At 41.7% G+C, this 24,723-nt stretch overlaps 9 protein-coding genes across 9 annotated transcripts; 4 read left to right on the plus strand and 5 right to left on the minus strand.

Moving 5' to 3' along the window:
• Nucleotides 1–927: 927 nt before the first annotated feature.
• EAF01_011353 (uncharacterized protein) lies at nucleotides 928–3,282 on the minus strand (the record flags this gene model as incomplete). Its single annotated transcript, XM_038919610.1, has 2 exons — nucleotides 928–2,660; nucleotides 2,739–3,282. The coding sequence occupies 2 exons, from the start codon at nucleotides 3,280–3,282 to the stop codon at nucleotides 928–930; spliced, it is 2,277 nt and encodes a 758-aa protein (XP_038764820.1).
• Nucleotides 3,283–4,084: 802 nt separating this feature from the next.
• Nucleotides 4,085–6,643, minus strand: EAF01_011354 (uncharacterized protein; the record flags this gene model as incomplete). Its single annotated transcript, XM_038919611.1, has 4 exons — nucleotides 4,085–4,915; nucleotides 4,982–5,352; nucleotides 5,406–6,012; nucleotides 6,080–6,643. 4 exons carry the CDS (start codon nucleotides 6,641–6,643, stop codon nucleotides 4,853–4,855), a joined length of 1,605 nt encoding a protein of 534 aa, XP_038764821.1. The 3' UTR covers nucleotides 4,085–4,852.
• Nucleotides 6,644–7,602: 959 nt separating this feature from the next.
• On the plus strand, nucleotides 7,603–8,124 carry EAF01_011355 (uncharacterized protein; the record flags this gene model as incomplete). Its single annotated transcript, XM_038919612.1, has 1 exon — nucleotides 7,603–8,124. One exon carries the CDS (start codon nucleotides 7,603–7,605, stop codon nucleotides 8,122–8,124), a length of 522 nt encoding a protein of 173 aa, XP_038764822.1.
• Nucleotides 8,125–8,717: 593 nt separating this feature from the next.
• On the plus strand, nucleotides 8,718–9,320 carry EAF01_011356 (uncharacterized protein; the record flags this gene model as incomplete). The annotated part of the gene is made up of 3 exons (XM_038919613.1): nucleotides 8,718–8,799; nucleotides 8,981–9,048; nucleotides 9,168–9,320. 3 exons carry the CDS (start codon nucleotides 8,718–8,720, stop codon nucleotides 9,318–9,320), a joined length of 303 nt encoding a protein of 100 aa, XP_038764823.1.
• Nucleotides 9,321–9,880: 560 nt separating this feature from the next.
• Nucleotides 9,881–12,108, minus strand: EAF01_011357 (uncharacterized protein; the record flags this gene model as incomplete). The annotated part of the gene is made up of 3 exons (XM_038919614.1): nucleotides 9,881–11,167; nucleotides 11,224–11,301; nucleotides 11,566–12,108. The coding sequence occupies 3 exons, from the start codon at nucleotides 12,106–12,108 to the stop codon at nucleotides 9,881–9,883; spliced, it is 1,908 nt and encodes a 635-aa protein (XP_038764824.1).
• Nucleotides 12,109–12,704: 596 nt separating this feature from the next.
• Nucleotides 12,705–15,154, plus strand: EAF01_011358 (uncharacterized protein; the record flags this gene model as incomplete). Its single annotated transcript, XM_038919615.1, has 3 exons — nucleotides 12,705–12,940; nucleotides 12,998–14,750; nucleotides 14,822–15,154. The coding sequence occupies 3 exons, from the start codon at nucleotides 12,705–12,707 to the stop codon at nucleotides 15,152–15,154; spliced, it is 2,322 nt and encodes a 773-aa protein (XP_038764825.1).
• Nucleotides 15,155–16,406: 1,252 nt separating this feature from the next.
• EAF01_011359 (uncharacterized protein) lies at nucleotides 16,407–18,383 on the minus strand (the record flags this gene model as incomplete). The annotated part of the gene is made up of 3 exons (XM_038919616.1): nucleotides 16,407–17,989; nucleotides 18,045–18,098; nucleotides 18,149–18,383. The coding sequence occupies 3 exons, from the start codon at nucleotides 18,381–18,383 to the stop codon at nucleotides 16,407–16,409; spliced, it is 1,872 nt and encodes a 623-aa protein (XP_038764826.1).
• Nucleotides 18,384–19,055: 672 nt separating this feature from the next.
• EAF01_011360 (uncharacterized protein) lies at nucleotides 19,056–19,775 on the minus strand (the record flags this gene model as incomplete). Its single annotated transcript, XM_038919617.1, has 2 exons — nucleotides 19,056–19,639; nucleotides 19,697–19,775. The coding sequence occupies 2 exons, from the start codon at nucleotides 19,773–19,775 to the stop codon at nucleotides 19,056–19,058; spliced, it is 663 nt and encodes a 220-aa protein (XP_038764827.1).
• A 698-nt stretch (nucleotides 19,776–20,473) lies between these two features.
• EAF01_011361 (uncharacterized protein) lies at nucleotides 20,474–23,903 on the plus strand (the record flags this gene model as incomplete). Its single annotated transcript, XM_038919618.1, has 4 exons — nucleotides 20,474–20,695; nucleotides 20,750–21,229; nucleotides 21,277–21,987; nucleotides 22,053–23,903. The coding sequence occupies 4 exons, from the start codon at nucleotides 20,474–20,476 to the stop codon at nucleotides 23,901–23,903; spliced, it is 3,264 nt and encodes a 1,087-aa protein (XP_038764828.1).
• Nucleotides 23,904–24,723: the final 820 nt, after the last annotated feature.

Raw genomic sequence — 24,723 nt, forward strand, 5'->3', positions numbered from 1 at the left:
TTTTGGGTTCTTTTTGAATTCTTTTCTTTTATGGTTAAGAGGAGAGTATGTGTGTGTAGATGTATGTATTCTAAGATGGATAGATGGATAGATAGAGTCTAATCTACTTTGGGGGATAGTTGCATAGAAACTTGAAGATAAAAAATGCAATCGGTTAATAGAATACTTCGTTTTCCCAGAACCTATCAGAATATTAGCTGAATAATAATGAAGTGGAATGATTGTTGGGAAAGAATTGGCTCTTGTGGGGATTTTGGTGCGTGTTATGTTGTAGGTTGTGGTATAGATTAAGAAAAGTTGGAGTAGTGGGTAGGGTATTTGATGTCTTGAGTGATGGTTAGCTATGGATAATATATGAATGATTGCTTTGGGTTACGTATAACAGTTCCAATGAAAGGATAAACAGGAAAGGGAGGTCCTCAGGGAGATATAGTTATTATGGAGTTGCAAGAGATAGAGTGGAGAGATATGAAGTGAGTGGGTGGGTGAGAATGAGTCTTTTATGTGGTGTTTCGTGGTGTTTTTATATTCTATTTAGATAATTCATCCATTTATCTCATTGTACATAGGTACTTATATATGGTGAAAATAATTCCATGACTAGTTTAAGAGATAGGTGTGTTATTCACCTAGCTACAGTCATAAATATGCAAAGAGTGTGGCAATCCCAGAAACAGAAGACGAGTCTAAAATCACGCACATTGTCTGTTATGATGTTATTTGAAGAGTAAAGTTTGCATGTAGGATTTGTTTGCTTGCCTTTTTTATCGTTCTTCTGCTTTGCTGGCGCATATTTAGGGGGGGAATTTAGGTTGTTTGTTTGGATTGGATATACAAGTAGTATTCTTTATATGAGTTTTGGCAAAATTCAAGATAACTTTGTATGTATAGAGATATGATGTATTACGCGTATTGGTTCATCTCATATCAAATTAATTTAACAGTTTTCTTCGTCCAAGATTCCAACCATTCCGGTTCATGATGAACCACATAAATTCCCACTCTCTCATAAACATCTATCACATCCTCATTATCATCAACTTTCTTCAAAATTAAGCACTCAGCATACGGTCTCTCATCCCCATCATCTCTATTCGTCGACGCAACAAGCAAAACAATATATTCTTCCTTCAACCATTTCTCCTCCTCCCTATCAATCACTCGTTCATCACGCGAAGAGGTTTTCCAACCCGTCATGATCTGTACTCCTTTATCCTCGTCCATTTTCCAAAAACCCTGTTGCCACCCGTAATTCTCAGACGGCTCAGAAACTTCATAATGAGAAAGTCCGGCCGGATCGTCAAAACAATATGTACCCGAGTACCCATCATAATCATATTTTTCCAGATGTCTCGTTTGCCAGGCGCGTAGAACAGGAAGAGTTAAACTCTCTACAATTAGATACGCAGATTCTATCTCGCCGTAAGGATTGTCCTTAACTTTCGGGATTACTCCATAGTCGATAAGTTTCAACTCGGCAATTCGATCTTTAGGTGCAATGACGGTACCCCGATGGAATTTGACGCGATCGTTCGTTACGGCCCATGACCATGAGGGCGCACGATAAGGCTTGATATGAACACATCCAGATTTCATTTCCGGAATCCAACAAAGCTCATCGAGTAAATCGCAACTCCACAAACCGGCAAGATAATCTCCTCCGATGGCTGGCCGGAGCAGTTGTGATAAACCTGAAATCGCAGGAAGTTTGTCGGAGTCGTATGTTAAATCTCTTTGACAGTATTGCCACACTATATCACGGAAACTGTAAAGGAGTATGAGTCGATGCATGTCTGTCATCATACTGTTGTCCTGTTTGGTGGAGTGAAGAACGGGCAATAACCGATTTATGTGCTCTTCTTGTGGAAACCTGTATCCCGGGGGCATCCCTTTGAGATCGTGAAATCCTTGTGTACATCCCCAGTATACTTGTTTTTTCCCGTAATAAATATGGCGAGGCGATAATATGGATTCTTGAAACGTCCAGCCTCTACTACTCAATGGAGAAGATTCTGCCAGACGGTGTAAGTCCTCATCATAAATGTCTCTATCTGAAGGCTCCACTCTGACAGATACCTCCATTCCATTATCATCAGTAAGAGCTAAAGTTGTAGAAGGCTTTTCCACTGGCTCATATGCAGGACTTGGAATGATACCTCCAGTGCTGGCCGCTGATGACATTGCATATATTGTGACCAATGCATCTCGATAAACAGTTCCCATTTTCTGAGATTCTTGTTCCCAATCATGTTGAGAATCTTTAATGATACACAGAGAGTCAATCCAAAGATATTTGACTCCTAGCTCTCTAGTGATAATTATGGCATCTCGAAAATTCGCAGGCAACAACTCAAAGGGAAGTTCGTTCTGGTATCGTGGTAATGTTGCTGTAGTTGATGAAGTGGATATCGGACCACCCCAACAGTGACTCAATGCAATATAGTTAGCCGTAATACCGTTTGAATGAATAATTCTTGTCTGGTTAGGCGTAACATCAATCACGCGAGTGGGAAGCTGTGGTAAATTCTTATTGTGACAATCATGACACTCGAGGCATTCTTTAAGCCAATCCCTCGCAATATCGAAATTCAGCTTGGACCCAAGATCAGGATCTATTTCGGCCCTCCCTATTTGGAAGCCTTTCAGTCTAATTGGAGAGTCTATGAATGAGGCAATGATCAATTAGCTCCTGCAGACACTAGCTGCCGTCAACTCAGATATCTTTGACAGTAACGTACCGCGTTTTGTGACAAGCGTCAAATTTTGCGTCTGGACCGCGAAAGAGTGTCCATGATTTTGAAAGTCAGATCTTTGATCTCCAATGTTACCAACGTGAACAAGAATAGTATCAAGCATTTGTACTTGATCAAGGGTAGCATCTGGATACACATGACTACTGTTAATCGAAATCTTTATATCAGTCTCTCGACGACGGCTAAAATCTGTCCAGTAAATCTCATCTGAGTTATCTCCCCGGCTTTCTTCGTCCTCCCCTGGAACGCGCTTTTTCAAACAGGTCAATATGACCTCACACAGATCACACCCCATCTCTGCGGACTTCACAAGATCTTGAAAACACTTATGATGTGGATAAAACGCCATTGGCTTTCTTTCTTTTGGCGAATTATCTAGATTCGGCAGCTGTGAAGTCCAAACAAATGGACCCATTAAATCTCCCGCCGTCGGTTGATTTGGGAAAACATGCCCTTTGAAGTCTATTTTCGCGAGGTCGATAAGGTGAGATAGAGAAAAGTTGACACAGTATGTACATCGTTGGGTCATGTTGAAAATAAATGTAAGGCGAGTGCCAATGAGAAAGGGGCTTTAGTTAACTGGTAGATACTAGTGGGAATTTTGCGTAGAATTATATATCCAAATAATAATTTAGAATAATATACCCCGCGCTATAGCATATAAATCGACATACCCAAATTAGAAGTAATGCTTACTGACACGTCAGAATAGAGCATGGATTTGATCCACAGGATTTGTAATTTGAAGATCTCATATCAAATCTTGAGCAAATCTACAAATGAACGATTGTCAAGGGTGTTAGGAACAGATACTCGCTGTACAACAAAAACACCACAAGTACAATAGTTAGTCGATCTCTAGGATATCACATAACCAACCACTATGTAAAAAACAATAGCAAAACAAACCGATCAAATGGATTACTCGAAACTCACTCCTCACCAGCCAAATTTCAATGTGAACCGAGATATAAAGCCCTTCATATCAAAGCGCACTTCAAAGGCCCCTCAGAAAACAGATTTAATGCTCATTAAATATCTTCAACAGAGAAGCGAACTCCCTCAAGAGTATCAATAGGTAAAGACTTACTAAGTCACCTACTTCACTCCCTAACTGTGATCAACACGATGGAATATACGATGTAGTATCACTGGATACCTCTCTCTCTCTCTATCTGCCTCTTCTGCTCCTGCCCAGTTTCTTCCTTCTTCCCGTATCCCTACCTCTCTCCAGGCTTTTCAATAACACTCGTCAGTTTGTTCTCACCCTCTGCCCTCCCCTGCCTTCTTCCTCTTCACCCCATTTCCATTTTCCTACTTTCCACTTTCACCCAAAGATCTCTGGCAACAAATATATGCCTACTACTCGACTTCATCTCGTACCTTCCCACAGGGTCCATCCCTCTATCCATCCATCTCACACACACAATCCATCGCAATCTATTATAATCACATACGAACACATCAATCCATTATATTCTCATATCAACATACCTACCCAACCTAATTAAAAAGAAGGTCCAATCCTCCAATCCTTCCATTCTTCCGTTCATACCTTCCCCTTCCAAAACACAAGTCCATCCACCCCAAATTTTCCCTGCCTCCCTCCTCTCCCGCCAAAACCCTCAAGATCACCCACCCCCATTCGCTATGCAATCCTCATCAACCAGATAAACTCCAAGCGTCGCAAGACAGGCATCGCCCATAAAGACCTCATCATCACTCACAAAAAAGATTCGAAAATTTGAAAGGAAAAAAACCCCATTAGATAAAAAAAAATAGGCAATGCCAGGTATATTATTACTCCACTCCACCCTCTCAAAAATGAGTGTGAAGACAACGATGGTGTAGAATTATGACTACCCTATGATTCTTATCGTATCGCACCCACGCCTCCATCCATCCATATTTGCTTTATTCTAAAAGTTCTCCTCCAAAACAAATCGACCGATTCGGCCGGAAAGCATAACCTGGGTATGCAGGATAGGAAATGACACCCCCCAGAATATTCATCCCCATTATTCTGCAGAAAAAGATCTGGCATTCGATCGAAGGTGTGTTGGGTATCGGTTGGTTCATTGTGGTATAATGTCTCGAGCTCATAGCTCGTGTTGGATGTTTTCGATTTCGTTTGTAAATAATTTGTAATTATTTTCGTTCATCTATTCATCCCCAAGGGAATTAGAAATCATGCCTCCTACAAAAACACATGCAAAGAGAGTACTAACCTTGAGAATCATATTAACAGGTTTGGCTTCTGTTTCTCCTTCAAAAGCTGTGAATAAAACCTGTGCCGAAGTAGTTGATGGTTTAGGTTTAAATTCCATAGCTTTCAGTACTACAGTATTCAGAATAACTCTGTGGGTATTTTCTTGACGCATGACCAATCGTACACTATTTCCTTCTAGCATTGATGAATCGAAACTACCGGGAATTGCGTGGCCACTCTCGTCGAAATCGACGCATGATTTGGGTGCATTAATTTTCAGAGTACCAACGCCTCTTTCCTTCCAACCTAGCTCCTTGGATCCCATTGCGAATAATTTGGCTCGAATTTGTAATATGGTTGCTTCGTCGGCCTCTCCGTCGTCAATGTGGACTAGATAATGATTAGAAACGGGAAGATATCACAATCGCGAAATTGAATTTTACCTTTCTTTGTCTTCTTCTTTTCCTCAATAACTGCTTTTTCCCCTCCCTCTTCTTCATCGCCCTCAGCACCATCATCACTATCGTCTTCGTCATCGTCAGAATCCTCCGCATCACTAGCTGGAGCACCAAAAGGTTTGGCTGGCTTGCTGCCTAATCCAGCACTGTCTTTGCCAGGAGCTGCAAAGCTCGAAAGCTTTGGTCCAGATCCACCAGCAAATCCATTTTTTAATCCACTGCCAAATACACTCCCTGATGCCAATCCGCCAAAACCTGATGTGGCACCACCACCGAATGCGCTTCCAAACCCAGATGTAGATTTTTCTGCCGAGGAGCTTGGAATTGAAGATGTAGGTGTTGTTGAGCTCGCTGGTTTGGCAGAGGCAAAAGATCCGAATCCTGAAAGTGGTGATTTTGCCCCCGAGCCAAAAACGCTAGTTTTAGATGCGCCGACTGTGCCAAATGGAGAAGTACTAGCGGATGCTAAAGCACCAAATCCTGAGCTTGCAAATTTATCACCAGATGCACTTCCAAATGTTGACTTGATAGGATTCTCGGTGGATGATGTTGATGTTTCGGTAGCCTTCGATGCCTCGTTCTGGCTTCTCTCCTGAGAGGGTATATTAGTAAATTTTTATATAACTTAGGGGCACGAAATAAAACGAAAGTAGATCTACCTTTGCTAAAACTTTATCTGATATTCTGGATGGTTCTTGTGAAGTATCTCTAGGTCTCTTCTTCTCTGGACCTGATCTCATCGTTCGACTACCATTTAAACTTCCTTCACTTGTAATATCATTATTTCTCCCACTGTCGTCTTCCACCTGAGTTGTATCATCATCTTGATCTCTGCCACGCTTCTTTTTGGGCGAAGAAACTCTATCTCTCATTTCCTCATCTTGCGCATCAATCGGTTCAGCTTCGGGCGTGATGTCTTTGTCTGTACCGGACATATTCTTATCTTCTGTTTGAGCTCCTGTTTCTGGTATCTGCGAAGGAGTTTCTGTAGGCAAAGGAAGCTTGTCTGAAATACTTGTATGCTTTAATTCTTCACTGGCAGCCATAGTAGCAGCATCATCTTTTTGTGAATTATCGTTGTCCCCGTCTGTAGTGGAAGTGGGAGCTGGGGAGTTATGATTTTCTTCAATGATATCGGATTTGGGATTGACTGATTTTGAATGATCTCGAATTTCGAAAGATGCTGAAGCTGGATCAGCTCCAGTGTTTGAAGGTGTAGCCATTTTTGCGATTTGTTTTCTGTAAATCTTTTTCTGTTTACAAAATTTGAATTGAAAGGGTTTTTAACTTGGAGAAGAAGAACTCGGTCTGCGGCCTGCGTTCTGCCCCTCAATGCCAGCAAATGCGGCTCGCGTTACTTTTAGGCGATAGGTTAACCTGGGCAAAACTTTGTATGACTGTAACTTCAATTTGATATTCTACATACAATTTGAGCCGGTACACCTAATAAGTATAACTTTTTAATATTCACATTTTGCATTCGAGCTTTGATCAATGAACTAGCTGTACAAAGAATTCTATTTCTCGAAGTCGAGATTGCTTCGAGTAACTCCAACAGTTTTCAAGATTTTCAAAGGGCACAATTGTTCTTTCGTGGCCGTACATTCAAAAGTTTGACTGGAGGCTTCAGGCGAATTTACTGTTGGTTTATGATACTTGATCGACATGAGGAATGGCGAACTACAATTCATTCAACAGTCCCAAGGATTCCCACGAATTCAATATCTCTGAATTCAACCGATAATCATGATCAGACATATAGCAAGGTTAGCAACGAGAACGAGCAGGTAAGATTGTTTGAATAAATTCGATACGGTTTTGATATGAGACTTTCTTCAGATTAAGTTTAATACGCCAGCAAATTGGCGACCTATTTCCAGGTAAAAAGGGGAACTTTACATGGAATGTGAAAACGGGTTTGACTCTGATTTTACTATAAATCTACAAGTGTAAACTTCAAAAATTGGCATTTATTAGTTCCGCAGATCCAGAAGATTTTATGTTTTTGCAACTATTGATAAGTCTTACCTAGGTATCAACTAATTGTGAAAGCAGACTATAAGTACTACACTGCGATGTCCATGATTTACAAGGCCTATGATTCTTTAAATACTCATTCTTCAAAGACCGTTATCATCACAATCCTCTAGCTTTTGTGCTCCGCAAAAGGAAAACCACAACCATGGGATTATTCATCAAAACTCTCATCTTCTATCTTGCCACAATAGCCCTCTCCGTCTCAGCGAGCGTTAATCTCGACGTCCAATCTCTCACTGTGGACGTAAGGAGTGTCAATGAAAACGTTTATTACTATGATGGCTCCATTGTTAATTACACACTCATAGACGCCGGCTTCACCACTGTCCACAATGGAACTCAGAAAGCAATCGCGGATACCATTATCCTAATTCCATCCGGACCATCCGAGCTGCATGAAATCGTGCGGCTCATAAGTCAAAACTTACGTTCTTACATCGTCCGATTGATGGATGATTTGAAACCGAAGAAACCAGATTTCGCATCGAATGGTCTTTTGGGGAGCGTGATCGCGAGATTGGAAGTGATGAAGAAAGATTTCCAAGCTTTCGAAAAAGTCTTGATTGAGAAGCCATCGGAGGAGGAGTCACTGCCACATATGATTGAAGCTGCTTTTGATAGTATTAATAGTGCTGTGATTACTGCTATTGATTTTCTTGCTAATTGAGTATTATTACGGTGCAAGAGAAAGGTTTTGATAGGCTATATGATATCCTATAAGGAGGAAAGGAGAAGCTCGCGGCCTTTGACAGAAACACGAATTTTTCTGGAACAAAACATTACAAAAATCAATAATCTTTTCTAAAAACAAAACAAACCCATCTAATCTCAATAAGGCTGAACCCCTAACTCCCTTGTGACTAGTAATCTAAGACCCAATCTACAAAACATGAAACATATCAAATCATCCTCCATCCCCATCCAAAACATGATATCACGCGCCTATCGCGCGAAACGCCACGTCGGTAACCTTAGAGTTCTAATAGCCGATGCCCCACCCGCAAAGCTCCCCTCACCCCGCCATATCCCTTCTTCCAAGGTTTACTCAACAATCCATCCTCATTTCATCAGATTCCTCATACAATATTGTAAGTCTTCTATTTCATACATATCCCATTAGCATCAGTTCAAGAGTCGAAGAGAAGATTTGTTATCCTGCCGAATACATTTCCAGACAAATAGAAGATCATCTTGCTGACAATTCCTTGTTTACCCACATATTACAGTCCCTCGAACGAATATCTAAACAAATCAATCACAATGTCCGCTTTTGATACCGCAGTTGTCGATTCCAAGAAGCTTACTAGTAAGCCTGGATCTGATGATTTACTCGAGATTTACAGTATGTTTTTATTCTCGCTTTACCCTTTTTCAGCTCCGAGGCTTGGGGAATACGTAGTTGTGATTCGAAGCTTGATTCGAAGATACTAGATGGATTGTGAAGAAAGGACGATGATCACAGGACGGGAAATAAAACAGGAAGAAAGGGATGAACAAATGCTAACATCAGATGCACCAAATAGGTTTATACAAAGTAGCCATCGGTGACGACATCTCCAAAGCTGAGACTCCAGGAATGTTCGACATCAAGGTTCGTTCTTCATTCTTACCCCTCTTCGCCCCTTTCCCTATCTCTCCATCTCCATCTCTACCCACCCCTCTTAACCCCTAACTCCAACCCCCAAAATCTAATACCCCCTCCTTCAACAGGGCAAAGCCAAGAAGAAGGCATGGCAAGAAAAGGTCGATTCCGGCATCACCGCCGACGAAGCCAAAGAAAAATACGTCGCCAAGATCGAGGAACTAAAGGAGAAGTGTGGATATGATGCTGATAAAGTTCCCGAGGCTGTTGGTGGAAACTAAACTTCTAATCGAAATGTTGATTTGGCAGAAGGGATGCATGGAGAATATACAAGGATTGCATAGCTGAGCTAGGGATTCGGAAGGTTATAGAAATGCATAGTGGAGGTTTATGTTTATGTTTGAGAAAGCAAGCAAGAATGAGCGAATGATTATGCATAAATTAGTTGGTTCCGTATCGAATTATCGTGCCTGAAAATATATTTGTGTTGCATTATTTGGATTTGTTTATATCTGCATCATGTTTCGTGATAGAAGATTTTCTCCGTTGGTTCTACCTATAATTCCAACACACAAGCCAAAGCAAAGAGCCAGCAAATCCATAATTCCTCTAGGTGAGTGTCTAGATATGCCTACCAATTTCCGACCTACGTGCACTCCGAATTCCTTTACCTGTTCAGTTGTAGATTCCCATTTCCTCCCAGCCACAACACCCTGGTCCCTATCGTAAACGCCTCAAATGTCTCGTGGTCAGGATCGAATGCTGTCTCATATCATAGCCGAATCGAATAAAATCTATGAGAGAGGGGAAATAGATAACAATCAATGAAACTTCACCAAAATCATGTCTTCCACGTATTTCCCATCCAATCCGGTTCGCTATATGATGCACTCGCACACCATGGGGTATCGTCTTTGCCGTATGGGACTAGAGGGAGATCGTAGGGCATGCGTGCACCGACTATTATCGTGTTGCTTTCTTCATCTCCCTTCTCCTCTCCTTCATCATCTCTTTTCCTCTTTCCAATTGCTTCTCCTCCATTAGTGACTTTCTCTTGTTCATTGACTAGTTCCAAAGAAGAAGATGTAGAAGGTGTATCACTCCCAAAACAAGGTACCATCTTAACCTTCTTCCCATTCTGCTTTTCCTCCCATAAGTCAGGCCAAACCAGCACTCCGATCTCGTAACTACAGATTCGAACCTCGCCAGCTGAATTGACCGGTTCGCCCCATGCTTGCTTTGAGAGGTTGGCTGAAGTTACGAGCATCCAATCTATTGATTTTTGAGATGAGGAATTTGAACTCGTATCTGAACTGAAACGGATGTAGGTTTTTATGTGAGGAGCTGCGCGTTTGCGGTATGCTTCTTGAATTTTTAGTTCTGGGGGAGTGGAGGATTGAGAGGTTTGGGATGGGGAGTTGGAGGGCATTGACGATGAAGAAGAATGTTGAGCGCCATCGCCAGCCCAATGACAAAGCATCGGTTCTAGATATGCTAATTGTTTTCCTTGAGCTGGTGTGAGGATCTTGGTATGAATAGCATTGCCAGATGCGTAACCATTTATACTCCTTCGAACCTCATCTGCAGTTGGGAAAATAATTTTGAGTTTTGAATTGGTTTTCCTCGGAGATTTGGATGCGTTGAGGGCTTTGAAAAAGTGTGTTAGCCATTTATCTGTTGGATCCAGAGATGCTATGGAGGAAATCTGAATCACGATTTCTGGTTGGGTGTTTTGATAGCATGGGACAGATTTAAGGGCGTTGGTGAGGCCGGCCCAACCCCACGCGGTTTGTGATGGAGATTGCTCGATTCCTTGTTTGCCTGGGACGCTGCCTATCAAAGCTGCTTTGATTTCAGAGAAATCGTATTTGAGCAATTGTTCGACTAATGGTTTGCAAATGATTCTTTTGGTATCATAAGCTCGTAGGTAGTTGAGAAGATCTAACTTAAATTTTGAACCGGAGCCTAATTTGGTGGGTTCAATTGATGCTGGCCTATTGAGGTCGAAAAGAGGAAGATGAGGAGATTTCCATAGAGCTTGGGTCATGTTTGTCCAGTCAAATGGTATCATGTTGGCTGTATGAATGATAATTTGAGCTGTAGAATCGTGTCGGAAAAGAATGAGCATCTACTAATATCAATGACTGGGTGGGTAGGTTGTAGATTTTTTTAGGAGTGCTTTACCTTGGAATGATGGGTACCGAACATCTCAGGCATATAAGCTGTGAGAAGCTTGATATTAGGATATTTCGAAGCTTGTTCCTGAAATCTATCAGCAAGATTTCAATCCCGTGCTAGGGCATCATCTATATGCATTGCGAATGTCATTCTTGAATGCTCAAACGTTCGCATAGAACTGATATTGTGAGAAGGGAGCGAATGATGAATAGAAGGACATGGGAAACTAGGAACGGTATTACAAAAGGGACAAAATGGCTGTTTCATTATAGAGCGAAGCGAAAAAGCCTCCACGGCAGTGGCCCAGCGGAGCGTCATCAAATTCAACCAAGAAAAAAATCAGCCTACCGTGAGATTAAGTCTGGACTGATCCTCCCGTTTCCAAAAACCATGAATCACATTAACCCTGACGAGATTCCGTACATCCTCATCAAATTGTTCCATGAGAAAGTCAAGGTTATGTAGGTAATTGAACTCCCAACATTCTGATATCAAGGGATCACCAAGAATATCTTTTAGAGATACAGCGTCCACATTGGATGAAGCGGGTAGATCTCGAATCGTTGTAAGCTGGAATGGCGACTTCACCACCTCTTGCTTTGAATGTTCTAGCATTAGATTTTTGCCATTTATCAAACCTTGCTTGAACAATTGATCCGGCTTTCGATTGACTTCTCTCTGGTTCTGGTTAGGATTTGCTTCTTTCTTCTCAAGCATCGCCGGCTTGGGACTTTCCATCCTACGTCTTCGCAATGGAGGCGGTGATATCGATCTGTGTATCCCTCTCGGTACAATTTTTGTGTTAGTATTATCATTATCATTAGCAATATCGTCTAGTTTACAATCCTTCTGAGCAAGTTCATCTGAATCTTGACTTTGATGTTGATCCATGGCTATTGATGATTGGATGAATACCTATGTATGCGTAGGCAGGACTTTCCTTTGTTCAATGACAATTTATATCAATTGAGTGGCGAGCCAAGTTGCCTATTCAGAATATCGATCAAAAGTCTGTAGAAAACACCTTCATTGAAGTTTGTTGAATGTTCATGTAATTGTTCATATCATTGTTCCCTCTTCGATGAACGATGTACGAAGTACCGAGTACTATTATAGGAGGAAGGATCCATAATCCATAATCACGTGGGGTTTCGTCCAAAAAAAGACATTACCAGGATTTAATCTATTAGCGAACAACACTAATGGTGCAACTGTGTTCCATCAATTTGTATGGAGTAAATGAAAGAAAGATGGGAGTCGAGATCCTTTCTTCACATCACTTCACTCTTTTTATCCTCCACGATACATAACGATTTCTCAAGACGATTCTTGAGTTTACGATACTTATGCGATATATCGACGGTCATATTTCAGAGTATTCGAGGGCAACGAACCTCTTTTTCTTACCTTCTTTGGCGGATTCGTCGCGACCCGCATCAATCTTTTGATTTCAGGGTGCAGATAGCCCCCTAACTTCCTCCTTCAACATGCGTTTTCTTTCCGTCTCGTTATTATCGACTGTCTTTGCTTCTGTAGTATTAGCACAGACTGGAGAACAATCAATAGAGCATGCCTCTCCCGATTTACCGGGTGAAGAGGAAGCTGCCGATGTACCACAACCAACAACATTTAATGAAGTTCAAGTCCCCCCTCTACCCGATATAGATGGAGAACTATTTAATCAGACAGTCGCGGAAGGTTATTGGTTTGTTAAACATCACTCGTGAGAATTTATCCTTTCAACTCATTGGGGAGACCATTATGCTCATTATTGTTCTAGACCTTATTGCCCGCATTGTATACACATTGCGCCAACATGGCAAACTCTCTACGAATTCTATTATACTTCGAAACCAGTCAAATCGGGAGCTGATTATACCGCATCGACTTCAATGAACACTTTCACCGCCTATTACAACTATCATTTCGGTTCTCTTGATTGCATCGCTTTCGGAACTGCCTGTACAGATCATGGCGTAACTTCTTTCCCAACATTTATTTTATATAAGGATGGCGAGGAGGCAAAGCGATTCGTTGGACCTAAAGATATGGAAAAGTTGGGTGCTTTTATCGAGGATAATTTAGAATCTATCAGACCTGGGTCTAGACCAATTGGGGGACCAAAGTACCCAGAAGAACGTGCAACACAAAGTCCAGATTATCAGCCTGGCACAGCTGCTTCAAAGGAGACCGAAAAGACAAACGAGAAATCGAAAGAGAAGGCACCCGAAAAATCTACAGAAAAGGCATCCGAAGGATCCGCGCAGAAGCCAGAGACAGGAGCTGGGAAAGTAGCAGATAAGGTCGCAGACGCTGTTGCTCCAGTAAAGGATGCCGTCAAGGATACTGCCGAAAATGTCAAGGGCAGTGTTAAGGACGCCGTCAAGGAGACGAAACCTGAAGTTGCCAAAATTACCACTAAGCCTGTCCTTAAAGCTACACCAATCGAAAATAAGCCTTCAAAACCTACTCAAACTGCGAACCCACTCGGTACATCCGTATCCCTTACAGCCGAGAGCTTTCAAAATTTGGTTACCATGTCACAGGATCCTTGGTTTATTAAATTTTACGCTCCATGGTGTCATCATTGTCAAGCTATGGCTCCTAATTGGGCTCAATTGTCAAAGGAAATGAAAGGAAAACTCAATATCGGAGAAGTCAATTGTGAAGCAGAGTCTAGGTTGTGCAAGGACGTCCACGTTCGAGGATATCCAACCATTCATTTCTTCCGTGGCGGAGAACGTGTTGAATACGAAGGACTTAGAGGGTTGGGTGATTTCGTTACTTTTGCCAACAAGGCCGTCGATATTGGAGATGGTGTTAGGGATATTGATGCGGCTGAGTTCAAGGAATTGGAGGAGAAAGAAGATGTCATCTTTGTTTACTTTTACGATCATGCTACCACAAGCGAAGATTTCGCTGCATTGGAAAGATTGACTTTGAGTTTGATCGGACATGCCAAACTTGTCAAAACCAACAGTGCTGCTCTTGCTGATCGATACAAGATTACCACTTGGCCTCGATTGTTAGTATCCCGAGATGGTAGACCAACTTATTACACAGCACTCGCACCTCAAGATATGCGCGATTTTAGAAAGGTTCTTCATTGGATGCAATCTGTTTGGTTATCTGTCGTTCCTGAACTCACAGCTTCGAATTCTCGCGAAATTATGGATGGTAAAATTGTTGTCCTTGCAATTCTTTCTCGAGACCGCGAACATGATTTTGAAATGGCCAAGAAAGAATTGAAGCAAGCTGCTTTAGAATGGATGGATAAACAAATTATCAATTATCAACGTGAACGTCAAGAATTGAGAGATGCAAAGCAACTCAGATTAGAAGAAGCAGAAGATCGAAATGATCAAAGAGCTTTAAGAGCTGCTAAGAGTATCAGAATTAATATGGATAAATCCGATCAAAAGGAGGTTGGATTCGCTTGGGTTGATGGAGTTTTCTGGGAAAGATGGATTAGAAGTACCTATGGTATTGAAGTTAAGAGTGACGGTGAAAAGGTTATTATTAATGATGAAGACGTAAGTATTTTATCTGTTGTTCCTTTTCGATTATCTCCCTTTCTATTCAGATATACTGACGCTTTAAATAGAATCGACGCTACTGGGATACAACAATTACTGGAAACTATATCATTCCTTCTCGTACTTCAATTTTGGAAACTATTCCCAAGGTTGTAGTGAACCCTCCAGTAATCAAGCCAAAGAGTACAGTGGGTTCATTTGAAAAAGCATTCTTCAATGTTAGAGGTGCAATTTCAGGACATCCATTCCTCAGTTTCGGAGTTGCGCTAGGAATGATTCTTGGTGCTACAATGTATGGAAGGGGAAAGATTGGTGCGAGAAGAGGTGGTTTCTTTCGAGTAGATGATGGTGGTAGAGATGGATTATTAGGTGGTGTTAATGGGGGTGGAAAGGTCGATTGAGGGGAGAAGTAATTTGAGAATTTAGATAGGGGAATTGTTTGAAGGGATGAAAGAAACGAGATGGGTGACAGGGGATAGGAGTTGATTGAATGGATTCATTGATTAATGGTTTTATGGTAGCGTAGGTAGGTAGGGTAGGAATTCTTCGTTCAGTTTTCAATGTATTATAAATACTTATGTGGAAGGTTAGATTGCTTGATTGATTAGCCTTGGAAGATATATTACATCTACTTTTTTGAATATCTCTTCTCTTCCTATCCCATCCTGGTTCCGTTCATACATATACATATGTATACACATACATACACACACATACACATACATACAGTTAGTCATTTCAGTTCCTCGTGAATCAGTACTCTCCAGGTAAGATCACATTCTATTTTGTAGTTTGCGATATGCAACTACCTAGTAGGTACTCACTTTATATAATATTAACTCATCTTCACTACAATTTCTCCATTTGATAATGAGGATGATAAATGCGGTATTGGATAGATATATAGATGGAAGGTGAAGGAATAGGGAGGTAAATAGATGAATAAATAGAACGTAGTTTAACACCGAAAAGTGTGGGGTTTTGTATTGTGTGTGTTATGTTGAAGGAGGTGAAGTAGGTGAAGTAGGTGAAGTAGGTGAAGTAGGTGAAGTAGGTGAAGTAAAGAAATACAACTCAACTGAATTAAGCAATGACGAGGTGAGGTAATGAGCTAGGTTGTTAGATTAAATTAGATACATATAGCTTGTTCGCTGTGCATAAGGGGGGAGAGCTACAGATACAGATACAGATACAGATGCAGATGTAGATACTTTCAGTTGACTGTTCCTGCGTTAACATTTGAATCGCTACTATCACTCCTATCCAGTCCATATTACTCATTCTGTGGATACAAAAAAAATCAACCAAGCAAATCAACAAATCATAGATACAAGCTCCCTCTTGATCACATCCCATCCTCTCAACACAAATTCCAATCCCTTCACCGCTGGTATACTCCCCTCCCTATTTCCATTCCTCCCTGTACCTTTCCACAGATGCGTTGGATAGATACAATCAGTCAGCCATTCCCGCGTTTTCAATTGAAGCTAATTATCACGAATCTATTCCAGTTATCTTGGATTTTAGAAAAAACCCAATCAAATCAAAATCAATCAATCAAGCAAATGAATCATAAATACAAACTCTCATCCTTTCATTCCACAGAACCCAATAAACCTTCCCGCATCCAATATCACATCCCATCCCCTCACATCACAACCTCACCCCATCCACACAAATCCCCAACCCTAACCCCATTCCCTTTCCCCCTTTTCCCTCCCCCTCCCCCTCCCCCAGACTCCTCCACTTCAAAGCCCACCCCGCAACCAATCCTCCCGTCCTCATCAACCCCTCATCCTTTACTCTCCCCTCCCCCTCCAACCTCCCAATTTCCCTCTTCATCCTCTGTTTCTCCTCCTCGAAATCCCGGTTCAAAATCTCAATCTCCTCATTTTTATCTAGTATCTCTTCTTCCATCTTCTCGCATGCTTTTTTGAGATCTGTGAGTTCGGAAGAAAGACCATTTTGGGATGAAACTAGCGATGAGAGATGTGTGATTTGTTGTTTCAAAGCTGTGGTTTCGAAATGATGTGTACGTTCGGCTTGGGAAAGCAAATCGGATGTGAAGTCGAGAGAGGAGGTTAGTTGGGTGATCTGTAAAGAAAGGTGATTTTTTTGTAGGATTTCTTGTTCGAGGGCCTGGATTTGGGTGGTTAGGTTGGAGATGGTTTGGGTGGGGGTTGAGACGGTTTCGTCGGAAGATGGGAGAGTTTGTTGGGCGGAATCGGGAGATTGTGATTGTTTGAGGGTGGTGATGAGGAGGTCTTTTTTTAGGAGGTCTTCTTTTAGTTGGGAAATTTGGTTTGTGAGGTGGGTGGTTGTTGATTCGAGATTCTCTTCTTGGGGTTTCTCTTTACCGGTTTTGGTGAGGTGATGCTTTGATCTGAGATTTGAAAGCTCAAGTTTTAACTCCTCTATTTTTTGAGCGAGGTGAACGGGTTCTGGATTTTTTATTATTTGCTTGAGTCCGCGTTGAAGTTTGACCGTCTTTTCAATTTCGGAAATGTAACAAAGTCGCCAATACTCTGCGGTGACTTCATCTTCTTTCCGTCTTTTAATCTTGGGGTCAAATCGCATCCGTAATAAATCGTTTTCACTCGCGACTTCCTTCCACTTCGCCTCCCAACTCTTCGCTTCGAGATTGTGTCCATGTGCTTGTTCTCTGAATGATTCCAATCGCTCTTGAAGTCTCTCTTTATCCTCAATTTCGGCACGGAGAAGTTTGTTGAGATTATCTTGTACATCGGTTGTTTCTTTGCATCTATTTTCCCATTCCTTGATTTCGTTGATGGCTTTCTGTACTTGTTGCGCTGAAGCATCAAGACGATGTTGTAATACTTCTTTTTCGAGTCTTAAAACTGTCATATTGACTTTTTGAACAGCTGGTGAACTGGGATGGATGGTAGAGAATGACGAGGAAGGCTGCTGTTTTGATGGAATGACAACTGCTACAGATGTTTTTGGTGGTGGGGTTTTCATGTGACTTCCTGCTGCACTGGTCATGGCATTCGATTTCCTCTTTCGGCCTTGGGGACTTGGTGTATCATCTTCAATCTCATTCTTACTCTCGTCTTCATCGTCACTCGACGGAATTGTTCTTTCTCGCCCATTGACCCTTTCTGGTGTTACAGGTAGAAGTCTGGTACGTTTCGCAGGAGAAGGAGATGAGAGACATGGTTTCTTGAATGGACGATCATCTGAAAACTTCGCAGCTGGAGATGATAATGCGTGTTTTTCTGAGAGATGCATTTAGTGGTAATTCGCATCAAGCAGAAATGGATTAGTACTTACTAGTCTTCTGAGGATCTATCTTGACAGCATGAGGAGACGAGAAAGGTTGTTGACCTATCACTTGTTAATCATCGTAGACTTTGGAAAACAGTGAAATTGCTTACTATTGCTCTTCTCGAGACTTTGAGGAAACAATATTCTTCGTGTAGGAGGTAATATCGGAGGGACGACTTCAGAATTCTTCGGGGGAGGTATTGGAAGACTTGGAAGATTTGGGTTTGCAGGCGCAACTTTCTCTTTTGGCGATTTATGAGCTTTCCCCGGTCTATGAGGTTTGTGAGGCGAAGATTTGTGAGGAGATTTATCTAGAGTCGATCTCTTATTCTTATTCGACGTCATGATTGTACAGAATCAACTGGAATTACAAACGGGTTGACTTTAACAGAAATGATATGGAATAGAACCAATGAATTTGAATATATAGAACTTGGATAATGGATTGTGGATTGCAGAAGCTGACAACTGAATGGATTATTTTGTTTGATTTCTGGTCCAAAGTATGAAATGAAATTCACTCGACTCGAAAATCAAATCAATGAAAGACTTGTGATGTTAAAGAGAGGTGAGTATGGGCAGCGACGGGAAGTTGCATAAATTGGTCAGATCGTGCTTAGAAAAAGAAATTAAAAGGAAGAAAAGTAAAAGGGTGGAATCAGCCCCTTGAGGTTTTATCCGAGGTGGAAGTAGAAACAAAAAGTGAGAGTGATTTGAAGCATGAAATGAGTGAAGGAAGGAAGAAAGAAAGAATTGACGCACGAAAGAAGTGAAGTAAGAAATTATGAGTGAAGCAAGCAGCAATAATAAATGAAGTTTCCCTACATTAATTTGATGTCCAAAGCCGTGTGGAATGTTGAATTGTTGCTTGAACAACGAGATTATCCTACTCTCGGATGGGAACAAACATGTTGAATAGTATATTGTGTTTGAAGGAATAAACTAATAGCTGCAATACCTAATGTTCATATCTGACCAATACTCAAATACCTGCTATTGCTATCCTCCCATCTCACCTCAATTACTCTCCAGTCCCCTAATTTTGATATCCAACTTGCTACACTCATTCCTGAGTCTTATACATAGCCCATCGACCTCATATAATCTATCTCTCAGTTGTTGATTCTCTTTTACCAAACGAGAACAATTCTCTCCACATTCTGTGCAAAGCCCAGTTACTGAAGCCGGAGTTTTGCTCCTCAACGTGCTCAACCTCTCCTCATCCTCAATTCCCATTCCCATTGCCATTCCCATCGTTGCTTCAAACTTTGGCCAGGTGGCTTTTGAAAGTGCCATTTTGGTGCGATCCATTCGTCTCATCAGCTTCCCTATAGTCTTATCACGTCTCCCAATCTTTCGATGCATCTTTTGAATTCGGGAATCTTTGATATCAATGGCAGACCTCATAGCTTGAATCGCCCGTGCTTGCTCGTCTGCTGTCTCTTGCCAAACTCGAACCGTTACAGATTCTGCTGCTGATTTCAAAGTTGTGATAGTTTTATCGAAATCATGAGGCGATTCGTTAACACCACCCTCATCTATACCTGTGCTTGGAGATTGAGGTATCAACAATGTGTTACGTCGTGAGCTGCGACGAGAAGCTATGTGAGATTAGCATCATAATGTTGGAGTAGGTATTTTAACCTGGGAAGCCGCACTACTTGGAAGACTCGTAGGATTATGATGAGGCCGGTATGGTGCCTCAGCTAGAGACTGTCTTTTCTTTCTGGAGGACATTCCGACTTTGGGATGATTGCCAGAAGTTTGTGAGACTGTCCAACAGATGGTGGGTAGAAATAGAGATAGACGCTTGATAAGAAAGGGAGAAATGTGAAGCAAATAGAGAATGGGTAAATGATCCTCCCTCAATCAACTCCCTTGATTTGTTTATTTCTGTGCCGCCATGAATTTGTCTGTCATTTTATTGCTTTTGTTTTCCTCCCTGTGGCTTTTGGCTGCGGACATGAACCTTGTTTGGCATGTATCCGCGTAAGGATTCAGATCATTCATGTATCTAGCTGTAGTCAGTGAGAAGGTTAGGTAGGTAGGAATGATTCTGTATAGCAATGGTTATGGGGTAAAGCTTCTAAGTATAATTTCCATGATTTGATGGTGCCCCGGTGATGTTGAATGTTTATCCAGAAATCCCAAAGTTCCCCGCGTTTATCATTTTCCCGTACCGGTAGAACTGAAGCTTGCTTGTGCGGGTCAAAAATCAAAAATCAGTAATAAGTATCTGTCTGTGCCATCCATGGCATGGTTCGGTAGGTACTCCCAAGCTTTATTAGATCCAGGAACACAAACGCCAAAATCGCGAGAATTCACGAATCCACCTGACATTTTCCTCTCCTCTCCTCTCGTCTCCTCTCGTCTCCTCTCCCCTCCCCTCCCCTCCCCTCACCCCTCCTCCCCTCGTCAACAAATTGCAAGCAATCATGGCCGACGAAGAGGTTTCTGATGCGGATAATATCCGTATCAGGGATTTTGTACTTCGATTCCTCTACAATTACAATCTTCCACAGGGCGAAGGGATTTCCGGTACTGTGATGCAACAGCCTTATCTTGATCAATTGGATCGCGTCTTGGTAGAGACTCCGGCCTTGATGAAGAAACAAAAAAAGACATTTAAAATTGTTGTATCGCGAATGCTGGATGAGGTAATAAATAGAGTATATTCTACTTGCCAATGCCATTGTGCTAACTCTAACTAGGGTACAACATTAGAATTACTTGAAAACAATGAGGGAAAGGGTGTCTTGCGACTCGTCGATTCTGTCAGACCTCGAGACGTCGATTTGTCGTCCACTAGGAACAACTACGAAAACAACTCCGATGAATATGCCGTACAGCCTCTAGAACCAAATGTGAAGGTGGAGAAATCGCATAAGAGTGTCGATCGAAAACTAAGGGAAGGCATTGATCCAAAAGGATTGGCTCCGAGATTCAGAAAGCGAAGGATAATAGAGGTAGAAGAGAGTGATGGCTCGGGAAATGACACTCCTTCTATAGGCCATTCCCGGTTGGACAGTAGAAATTCTAGTCCTCAGAGACTAGCACGACCTGCACTTGCGCCATTGGATGGAAATCGAAGAATTTCTGCTCTGGAGCAATTTTACAGTCCATCGGTTCAATCTGAACCTTACCAGCATATGGACTTTTCACCCAATGCAGAATCAAAGGATGAAAATTTGGTATGCAGAATTGGCACAATGACTGGATTTATAAACTAACTTCTTAGTCGTCCCTGCCAATTTGGCTTCAGAGAGGTCTAAGTGAACTTCGTCAAAAATATCCGGATTCTCGGTTCAAAGCAACAGACCTCTACGATATCAAATGCTTGGATTGTGATACAGAGCACAAGGTTTCGAAATACAAAAAGACGAACAATTTTGAGACTCATTTGAAATCCAGAACCCATTTGGAAAACGTCAAATTTAGAGTTGAGAATTCGATTACGTCCCGACCTATCTCCGCAATGTCAATGTACTCAGCCATGCCACCACCGCCATTACCTGTTCATCCTCCACCTGTTCCACCTACAACAGGAATGTCAGACAGCTCAAGTGCGAATGGTGGACTTATAGAAAGCATGATAGCAAACGCCATACAGCAAAGTATCGGGCCCTTGACTGCACATATACGCAATTTGGAAAGCCGATTGCTATCGTTGGAGAATACACACAAGCATAGATTTGAGGAGATGGCTAGACAACTTGAGGAATCAGAGACTCGCAACCGTGAGCTATTTTCTCAGTTGCAAGAATGCAAACTATCAACAGAAGAATTGAGCGCTAGACTTCTTGCTGTGGAAGCTAGATCTAAAGAACAAGTCGAGATATCTAGGCGTCTAAAACTGGTGGAACGGGTAAACGAGTCGTTGCAAGCTTCCAGAAGTAGTCATTCAGCCCAACTTCAAGATGCTCAAAGCAGCATAAAAGCTCTTCAGCAGGTAAACAGTGCTCTTTGCACACAACCCGTGGAGGAATTGCCGAAGATGCTGATATTTCTCCTTAGGCACCAATACCAAGCATCGAATCTGCCATACAAGATCAAGGTAGTCGACTTTTCATTCTCGGTCGACAACATGAGGGTACAGCACATGACCTATCACGTCATTGTAAATTGGAAGAAGAGTTTCGCAGAAAGATGCTATCTCAGATGGAAGATGAACGTCACAAACTTAACGAACGCGTCAACCTTTTGCAGACTGCATTAGCTTCGCGATATGAAGATTTTGAAGAACTCAAGAACAAAGTTTCACGTGGTCCCCAACATGATCAAAGTCAGTTTGATGCTTTGAAGTCGCAGCTCAGCTTGGATTTTGATACTCAAGTAAGACAATTTCCTAGCAGAATAAAGTCTATCGAAAAGAGGATAAGTCAAGATTCTACAAAATTCACGGCTTTGGATCACAGAACTGCCGAGTGGATTGATACTACAGACAAGAAGCATGATTCTAAGCTTGCAGAGTTAGAGACCTTGATAGGTGAAAACCTGGTCACTGTCAGAGCTGATATAACAAACCATATTGAAAGTCTAGAGAAGCAACAGGCTGAAAAGAATGGCTCATTTGAAGCAATTCTTGAGGGGAGGCTAGCGGCCGCAGAGAGAACGATTACGGCCATGAAAAATCAATTGGCTGGATGCGAGGTTCGATTTGAAGCTGGAGAAAAGTCTTTTGCAAAATTAATGACGAATGTTGGTTTCGATACCAATCGTACAGAATTATTGGTGTCTGAATGGAAAAGATGGCAAGCAGATCGTGAAGAAGAACTTCGCAATCTAGATACCGAGGTCATGAAAAATTCTTCTGCCATGGAGAAATTGCAGGTTGAGCATATTGCATTCTTAGACTCAACTCCAAAGATCATTGAAAAAATGGAAAGGCGATTAGAAGAGCAGGGCCACATCTCTACTGCCAAACTTCAACAAAAGCTTGAGTTATCCGAGACAAATTTGACACAAAAGATTTGTTCTTTACAGGAAACTCAGGGAAAGCAGCGCCAGTCTACGCTGGAGCTTCACCATAAGCAGTCGGATACACTCATGAATAGATTGGATGAAAAAGTTCGAAGTTTGGAGAAAGCATATGTGGATTTCACTTTGAAGACAAAAGAGAATCAGAAAGTTTATGCAACTCTCATGGATCAAAAGATGCACAATCGGCTCAAGGCCGAAGCTCAAGTCCACAAGGCAATGACCGAATCTTTAATTCAGAATTTTACGTACAAGCGGGACCGCGAATTACAGGCTAAATACGAAGAGACATTTAGACCAATGCTCTTGAAGTATGTGACAGAGAAAGATGAGGCATTAAAGAAAGAGTATGATGAGCACATTGAAACGGCATTTCAAGCACATATGAATGCACGGGAAACCGAGCTCGAGATTAAGTACGAGGAAAAGTTCAAGCCGCTAATTGCAAGTTTCTTGACAAACCATCAGAAGATACTCAGAGATGAGTATGAGGCCCGCATTGAAAAGTTATTGAATGGTGTCAAGGATGAAATGATATCAGCGGATAAGGAGAACAGAAATCCAAGTATCAAAACGGAAGAAGAGCTCAAGTCTCTCGTTCTCAGTCTTACGGAAGAACGAGAATCAGCTTTTTCGAAGAAACACAAAGCGCACATCGAAGAATTGGTTGACACGCATCGAATTGAGATGGTGTTACTTGAGGAACAGACTCTGGAGCGTTTGTTGACTTTGGAGCAGATGATTCAAGATCAAGGACAGCAAATCGAGGATTTGGACTGTGTACTTCCTTTAGTACTGTATGATATAAATGAATTGATGAAGAAGCGGAAACTTCGAGATCGTGGACTGAAAAAAGATCATTTTCGAGTGGGTAAAAGTGGTAGATGATGGGTGCATGGGGTAATATGAGATATTGACGAGGATATCCATGTGGGGATTGAGTTGAAAGAAAAAAGAGCGATTTGATGATTTTGGGGGAGTATTGGTTTCTGGAGCATAGCATGATGGGCTTTAAAAGGGGTTGGGGAGTACCTGGAGTCATGAGCTGAGGTTTCAAAGGTCGAGATGAAGGACTCTTGGTTGGCAAATACGTCAATGAGGAAGATTTTGATCGCTGACTATGTAGGGATTTGTCTTTGAGCTGGGAGAAAGGACAGTCCTCGTAGAGCTTCTACCCATACCTAGATAAGCATCATTTTTGCATCTTTGGGCGATTTGTTATGGGAAATACATTGGGATGGCATGGCATGGGATGTATTATGATACCAAAAAGTTTTGTAGATTTATGGAAATGTCTCTGTTTATATGGATACTTGGATGATTCTGGATAAGCATGAATTGAATAGTGATATATCTTGGACTTTGATTGGGATTGGGAATTGTAGTGTGTAAAGTGTAAATTGTGACGGAGTACTGGGCAGATGTGGGGGATTGGTAAGTAGGTAGGCAGGTATTGTGCTCGGCGGTGAACGAAAAGAGAATGGGAACAGAGCGAATTGGAAAAATACACATGGATATATCAGAACCCTGCGTGGACACTACGGAGCTCATCCCATCCCATCCCATTCCATTCCTATACGGATGCTGGGTAAGAGGTAAGAGGTAAGAGGTAAGAGGTAAGAGGTAAGAGGTAAGAGGTGGATGGAGTTGGTAGAGGGTTGGTATGTCGGTAGAAAGACTGGTGGATGTTTTTTTTTTTTTTTTTTTC

The sequence above is a fragment of the Botrytis porri genome (assembly GCF_014898465.1).
Source record: "Botrytis porri strain MUCL 3234 chromosome Unknown BPOR_021, whole genome shotgun sequence".
Classification (NCBI taxonomy): Eukaryota; Fungi; Ascomycota; class Leotiomycetes; order Helotiales; family Sclerotiniaceae; genus Botrytis; species Botrytis porri.